The 8363-nt window shown below is 34.7% G+C and overlaps 1 protein-coding gene across 2 annotated transcripts; it reads right to left on the bottom strand.

Annotated features, from left to right (window-relative positions):
• Positions 1-3155: 3155 nt before the first annotated feature.
• On the bottom strand, positions 3156-8002 carry LOC143598587 (5-formyltetrahydrofolate cyclo-ligase, mitochondrial-like). Of its 2 annotated transcripts, none has more exons than XM_077076769.1 (7): positions 7744-8002; positions 5209-5349; positions 4950-5114; positions 4810-4851; positions 4688-4733; positions 3433-3503; positions 3156-3325 (listed from the first exon to the last, which is right to left on the bottom strand). In XM_077076769.1, the coding sequence occupies exons 1-7, from the start codon at positions 7979-7981 to the stop codon at positions 3189-3191; spliced, it is 840 nt and encodes a 279-aa protein (XP_076932884.1). In that variant the 5' UTR covers positions 7982-8002; the 3' UTR covers positions 3156-3188. The 2 variants fall into 2 exon arrangements, with proteins under 2 accessions (XP_076932884.1, XP_076932885.1); XM_077076770.1 differs by having other exon boundaries at positions 4950-5102.
• Positions 8003-8363: the final 361 nt, after the last annotated feature.

Here is an 8363-nt window from a genome sequence, read left to right as displayed (position 1 = left end):
ATGTACAGATGTGATTTGAGCGTTAATTTCTATTTTTTTTCCTATTAACAGCTATGACGATATGAATACTGAAAAACTTCGTCAACTAGTAAGAGAAAAATATGAAGGGGAAATCGATATGTTCTACTTTGATCCCAAGACAATCGTATGGGACATTTATTTTGAGCATACACACCTTCCCGGTGCTGTCAAACACGTGTTCAAATAATCGTAAGCCGCACGATAAACAAAGTTATCTCTAGTTTGTTACCATTTTTAATTTTTTGTATATGTGTCATAAATTATGTTTTGCTTTATTAATGTAACCACAGTGAACTATAGATTAAGATAGAAAAGTGAATTACAGGTTATTGTATGTAATTGTTTCTCCAATGTATAATTAATATATAATATATTGTATTTCATCTTTTTACTCGATAATTTAAAATGTTAATTTGAACATGACTACTTTTTTAATAATCTTTTACACGTGCATGCATGCATCATGCGCGCATACGTACGCGTGTGCGCCCACATACACACATAGTGAGTTACTGTACAACATGTTTTAAACATGCGAAGTGTACAAAGCTATTAGAACACGACACATGTGACTTTGATGGGTATATCTAACTATCTATATAAATGCCTACCATGAAATCCTACGTGTCACTCTCATGTTGCTCCCCACATTCTCTAGAGCCACCAGATTGTTTGATTTTTAAATGAAGGTTTCTCATACATTTGACCCAAATTCGCGGGTATGGGTCTTACCAAACCCGGATAGTCTTTAAACGTGTTATAACATCTCATTTATTTGTGAAACTCTTTCATAATCTAACAATAATTTTTGTAGGTCATGGGTCTCACCAAACCCGGATAACCCTTAAACGGGTTATAACATCTCATTTATTTGTGAAATAACCCCTTAATCATCAAAGAATAATTTTCACGGGTTATAGGTCTTACCAAACCCTAATAGCCCTTAAATGGGTTATAAGATCTCATTTATTGGTAAACACTTTCATCGTTAAACCCTAATTAATCTATCTCTTTTACATGTTCCCCATTGTTGGTCTATCATCTATTTCGTCGGTTAGCTTCCGATACTACCCACCGTCGTCAACTACATCAACGTCCCATTTTTTATTAGACAAATATTTGTGTTCATGTTTGTTCATTTAAAAAAAATCAACATGCCCGTGTTCGTTTATGTTTGTTCGTTAAAAAACTAAAAAACATACACATCTCAGTTGAAAAAACGACACCGCTAAAAAATATAATAACAAACTAATGTATACGTATTAAATTAAAACAAAACAACGTTAAAAAATAAAATAAATCATCATAAAATATCAAAACGATTAAAAACAAAAACTTAAATAAACTTCCGTAACACGGAAGAATCAAACTAGTACATCCATATAAGTTATAACTATACATCATAATAACACACCTATAGTCATATCAAATAATTAATTACGCATCATATATGCGTAATAACGCACAACTACACATTAATTATTTAACATTATTTATATTATGACACACAATTGTCTTTCGTAATCTTTGGTATATCATAGGTTTTTAAGTAGAAATAAATGGCTACTCAACTTAAATGTAAAATATATTCCATCATATGCATATTAGTAATCACTTATATGCGTCTATATAATTAACAGATAATTTAGGTGACGACGCCAATTAAAGCAATGGAAACCTTCATTTTGAAGGATAGGAAGAGTAGAGGCAAACCCAGACTAACTTGGGATGGACGAGTTAGGCAAGATTTGATAGAGTTACACATCTATGAGGATGTGGTCTAGGATAGTGATTTGTGGAAACGTAGGATTAGAATTAAGGACTTTTAGAGGAGTGTACGCCTTAGGCTGGCTGACTTTGCTTTTGATATGAACTTTGTTAGTGACACTATGATACAATTAGGGGTACTGTGTTCTAAATTTAGTACATTGATTGGATATAGGAAAAAATGTAAACTGGAATAATAATAATAATAATAACAACAACAACAATAATAATAATAATAATAATAATTTCTTCATAGAAAAACTGTACAGTTTTTGCTGTAGCCAGTTGTATCTTATTCATCAACTAGTATTAAGCCCCACCACGTTGCGGTGGGCGAAAACCTTAAAAAAGTAACTTTGAAACATTTATCGAACCCGTGTGTTGATGGGCCGGGGGCGTTGGACTCGTGCTTTGTGGCGGAATTGTTAAACCGAACGAAAAGTAGACCTAAAAACGTTCAATCACGACCATTTGTTGTGGCTTGTTACCACGTGAAAAATAGACCGAAATATAAAACACAAATAATAATAATTAAGTCGTCTTAGGACTGAAAAATTGAATGGGGAAGATAGACGTAAGAGTATTAAATAACACATGCATGTTGCAGCATGTAAATTTGCAAAATTTAGATTAAAACGTTTAATGAAAATTTAGTAAAAGATGAAAAGTATTAGAAAAAAAGTTGAAAGTAGAAAATGTTAATACTAAATATGAAACATACTTTGTGACAAATTTATAAGTAAATAAAAAATTTAGAGACTAAAGAAATAATGAAACTATAGGATGAAAAGTAAAAGAGAAAAAAAACTAATGCATAGTATACAACTCATGATGCACACAAAACTTTACAATTGTTATATATATAATTGTTATATTTCATTCAATGGATTATAGCATATTTTCACATTACTTGTCTATTCCACAATTAGTGCCAAAAATTCATTTTTCAGGGTCAAATTTGGTATTTAACATGATTTAATTCAGTCATAAGTTTGTATAAGAAATACCATTTTGTTCAACCAAATTAGATAAACCAAACAAATTAGATAAACAACATTGGGAACAACCTCATTATCTTCAACCTTAAGAATTAAAAGAAGCAAAACAACCTTATAACGTGCTAGAACATATGTTGACTTTTAAGACACTTAAAATTAACAGGATTTGGTAAAATTTCATGCAGCCATAAACTTCTCATCCTTTCAATTCTTCCTATGACAACAAAACTTAAAATTATACCATGTTGGTGAACAAAACAAAATAAACATTAAGAACCAAAGTTTACAGTTAAAAAAGTCCATCCAGAAGTCGCAGACTAAAAGCAAACGACCTTATAATGTACAACATGTGTTGACTTTTACGGTCGAAACATATACCATATAGGATATGCAAATATGGGATCAAGAAATAATTTGTTGGGCCTCTAAAGTGATAGGGATGAAACCAGATGGAGATACTAGAGCATCTATGTTAACATCAGTTTGAGTGAGAGGTATGACACCATCTTCTACTATTTGAACCGAATAAGATAGTGCAACTGCAGAAAGAATACAAAAATATTAGACATACATTTTAGAAAATGTACTTTCGAATCAACATTTACGCAGCCTCTTACACATCCAGTATTCCTATTCCGTTACTTACCTAGAAGAGGTTGCTTCCAGTTTCTTTGTTTTGCAAGTTCTCGGTATTTTGACAGGAAGGTGTCATAGTATCTAGTCCATGCAAGTCAAAGTGATTAAAATGGAAGAAAGTCAGTAAATCGAATATGAATATGTAAGCCATGGACATTTCTAAGAGTCCTTTTTTATTATCAGATGCATTAAAGATGAAGATGGGCTGATGGGATGTTAAAAAAAATACCAAAATGCCCTTATGGACTCATGTGCTAAGTTGGTATAAAAAGAAGACCTAAAGGCTAAAGCTATAATCCGAATAACAAATTTGAAATGTTTTGCCACTCTTCTGTAAATAGAGATATAATGTTAGGCCTAAATTACATGGTGAAGGGAGATTTTGGTATTTTAGTTTAATTAGTCTCTCTGAAGAACCGAAACGTGATGGAAGGAAGAGTCCCCATACTGGGGACGGCATGGGGACGGGAACGCCTTGGAGACGTTTGATGCAGTGTTTGAGAGACGTTTCGACAGTATTAGGGCCATGGGCCTTTTTTACGTGACGGGCTGACGGCAGCAAATTGAAAGTATGAAACCTTTATTATTAATTTATTATGCGATCTTAATTCTTACGTCCTTACGAGTTACGACGGCAAAACTTTATGGTTATTTTGTAGTACGACCTATTCCCCTCTTGTTATTTACTAATATCAATCATCTTCATCAAATGATAATTGATTATTGATGGCTTCCCAAGACACAACACAAGGAGCATCATCTACTACTGTTTCCGTAGATGAACCACCATTGTTTGAGTAATATTGATAAATGATAAGTAATATAAACCTATGTTTGAGATAGTTTTTTTTTTGGAGTTTGAACTTTATATCAATATAAATCTATTTTAGACTTTGTTTAATATATTTGTATTTTTTTAGATTTTTTTGCCGTACCCTTCCCGTACCCATATCTTGGATTTTTGATTTTTGCCGTTTCCCGTACCCTTAACGTCCCCGTTTCCTGGTCCCGTACCCGTTCCCATGCTACATAGAATTTAGTCCACAAAATACAAATACAGAGTTATAAGTGTAAGTGTGTAACTATATACATAACAAGACAAATTTAGAATGTATAAACTATTAAGTGAGACTAAAAGCAGAATAAAGGGTTATATTAACTTTTGCTTAATGCCTTACTGTATGCTCGATTTTATACTTTTATAAAGGTGCACTCGAAAATATGCCATCCACATGTCTAAGCAAATATCACAAGATAGAACTTACCCTCCACCACGCCCCAATCGCCTTCCAGTTTTATCAAACGCGAGTCCTTAAAAAAAATCAATTATCAGATAACTTTGAACAATGAATCAATCAGATAATCTTTCTTAGTTGGGAAAAGCTACCAGGTAACAGAAGCAGGTCAACGGGTTCATCTGCCAGCATAACTGCAACAAACACATATATTAGTTACAACTAATTAGAAGTAGATCAAGATATCCTATTTGTCACGGAAATAGTTAATGATTTAATATCAAGTACTAACCATCTTCTCGATCCTTCCCGTCAGCATCAACAGGTGCAGGTTCTAAAATTTTCATGGAGTTTGCAATTAAATCATCCATATGAGATATATTCAGCATTCGCATGTGGCAATTATTGTCCTCCACTCGTGGAACATAAAGTATCTTTGCAGACTCTGTTTGTCCATCTTCAATAACATATCGTAGCGTTTTAGTTAAAGATGTTATAATTTTATTTGTACCAAACATAAACAATTTATAAATCTGTAATGACACGTGCACCTTTTGTTGGACTTTGTAGAACATGTTGCAGCAGCTTTGATGTATCAACTTCTCTCAATGCACTACAGCTTATATAAGCACATAATCTCTTACAAGACTTGAACCATGGAGCTTCCAATATCAAATTCTGAATTGCATCATCTGAAAACAAACAAAAACTATAATAACAATCACGGTTCCAGAAGTCGCTAGGAGCTCCCAAATCGGTCGACTGGGAAGTTGCGAGTAGTCGGTCTAGGCGGAGAGTAATTGGGGAGTGCTTGAACATGGTAAATTATAAAGAAAGTATTTTTCGGGAAATTATATATATGTCAAATTTCATAAGTTTACTAATATCTATAACAAAATATGTGAATATCAATATAAATAAAAAAATATGCGTCATTAAATATTAAAATAATAATCATTAATTAAAAAAATGATATTCACTTTATAATAGTAGACACATAGGAATTATGTTTTATTTCTTAAAGTCAAAATCGGCCTGAGTTGTTGACTAGATTCGATTCTGGCTGAGGCCTAAGCCCTGAGATTGACCACTTTCAGTGGCGAAGCTTGGACGAAAACACCGGGAGCCAGACTCAAAATGTATATAAATTTTCATAAACGGGCTCAAATTTTCGGATAAAAACGGGTAAATTTAAACCACTACGCAAAGAGAGGGCGTGGCATTGTTGCAAGGCCACCCCGGACCACAAGTATCCTCTGCCACTAGAGGTGGCAAATGGGTTAGGTTGGGTCGAAACGGGTCATGGGTCGGAACGATTTAGGGTTGAAACGGGTCACTTAAAAAAAGGGTTGTTTAGGTTCGGTTCGGAACGGGTTAGGGTCAACAGATTCGGGTTAGAACGGGTCAAGGTCGGAACGGGTCAAAACGGGCTTCGGGTCAGTTTTTTTGGTTTTTTTTTGACCAATGAAGCAGCGCGTTTTCAACACTTTACAGCTCGTTTTAACAGTAAAAGCTCGTTTAAACAATTTTTTCAGTTCGTTTCAGCACTTTACAGCTCGTTTAAGTGATTTTCAGTTCGTTTCAGCACCTAATAGCTCTTTTAAGCGATTTTTTAGTTCGTTTCACCACCTAACAGTTCGTTTAAGCGATTTTTCAGTTCGCTTCATCACCTAACAGCTCATTTAAGCTATTTTTCAGTTCGTTTCAGCACTAAACAGCTCGTTTAAGCGATTTTTCAGTTCGTTACAGCACATAAACAGCTCGTTTAAGCGATTTTTCAGTTCGTTTAAGCACATAACAGCTCGTTTAAACGATTTTTCAGTTCCTTTCAGCACTTAACAGCTCGTTTAAACGATTTTTCAGTTCGTTTCAGCACTTAACAGCTTGTTTCAGCACGTTTTGGTCAATTTTGCAGCAATTCAGCAATAAAAAACAGCAATTGTGCTCGTTTTTGCCCGTTTCAGCAAGTTACATAACCAATACTTCAAACAAGGTAAACAATGATGACATTTCCTAACCAAAACATCATTTAAGGACCTTGTTTGAAGTATTAATCCATTGTAAAAAACGGGTTAAGGTCGGAATGGGTCAACTAAAAAATGAGTTGTTTTGGTTCGGGTCGGAACAGGTTAGAGTCAACAGGTTCTTTTTGGCGACGTTGAATCTTTTTGGCGACGCGTGTACTTGCTTTTTACATGTGGTGCTTTTCCTTGACTTACCACTTCATTTGGTGCTGCATAATCACCGTATTCTTCATTATCTATTTCTTACTTTTGTTTTACAGATGGCTCAGAAACCGTAGCATTAACAGCTAACTTTATATTTGTGGCGCGCGATTCTAAAACCGGTAAAGCAGCTGCTGTGAACCGACTAACACCTCAAACCGAGACAGAAACATTAGCTTATGAAGAAGCGGATGCGCGAAGCAAGTTAAGAAAGTTAAAGTTAGCAGAAAGACAACGGGTTGAAAGTATAGATAAAACTCGCGTTGATACATTATTAGCCGAAGCACGCATTTTCAGTGATACGCCTGCACTGGCAAATAGAGACAGCATTCTTCTTAAAGACACGCGTCTTGAAAACTCGTTAATTTGCCAGCCCCAACAACGTAATATACACGGGCGGATATTTGGAGGGTTTTTTATGCATCGGGCGTTTACATTGGCGTTTTCGACTGCTTACACTTTGAAATGGTTTGGGTCAAGGTTGCCACCCCTATTTGCCACTAACCACTTTTGATCAATTCCGAGTAACCTGGCGGAATTAAAGAAAGTTGCCTAAGCACCACACCTAGTAGTGATTACTCGGTACTCGGCCTTCTAGACCTACTTCTACAACACTACTACTACTACTACTACTACTACTAATAATAATAATAATAATAATAATAATAATAATAGTTTGACTTTTGAGGTCAAACATATTGCTATTTGAAACAAACAGAACATATAAGAGATCAACAATAATTATAATTTCATAGGCCAAATATTAATCAATAAAATTACTAATTAAATCATTTCATCTATTGTAATCTGCCCTAATTATAGATGTAAACATAATATATTTTATATATATAAAGTAAATACTTTGTTGAGATCTATGGAGAGGATCCATTGATCTGAGATCTTTCTTGATTTTGGATCGGAGAAGCTTCTTCTGACTGAATATGTCTTCCAGCTGATGCTCGGGAGTGGTGGCCATGCTGACGTGTGAGGCGGTAGGGCGCAGGATAAGGGGGCGGCTGAAGGAGAAAGCGTGAGGTCGGGCTATTGTGCACTGGCGGGTTATCATCACTCCCACCAAAACCCTTTGTACCACCAACATGTCATTCCTTTGATTCTCTTTTTTTTTTTAATAAAAAAGTTTTTGTATTTTATATGCAAAATATGTAAAAAGTAATTATCCGAAATCAAATTTTATTTTCTGAATATCAATCAGTTAATCAAATCTAGTAAAAATCAAATTGTATTTTCAAATTTAAATGGTGCATTATTCTTTTGTGTGGGAATTGATTTGATTCGGTTTAAACTGGTTTAAATGGTGCATTATCCTTACATAGGTGGTACTATGCGATGTATGGGCATGATCGCACCACCCTTGGTCGTAGGACGCTCTCCTGCAGGGAGTACGACCGTTGTGTATATTTACGGGTACTTAACTAAGTCGAACGTTGCGGTGTTTGCTGAGGTGACCTAGAGTAGAGGCT

This window comes from Bidens hawaiensis, unplaced genomic scaffold (genome assembly GCF_021521415.1).
Source record: "Bidens hawaiensis isolate Kalapana, Puna unplaced genomic scaffold, B.hawaiensis_p1.1 tig00050552_1, whole genome shotgun sequence".
Lineage (NCBI taxonomy): Eukaryota > Viridiplantae > Streptophyta > Magnoliopsida > Asterales > Asteraceae > Bidens > Bidens hawaiensis.
The sequence above is the reverse complement of the archived record's forward strand: the minus strand, read 5'-3'. Positions and strand labels throughout refer to the sequence as shown.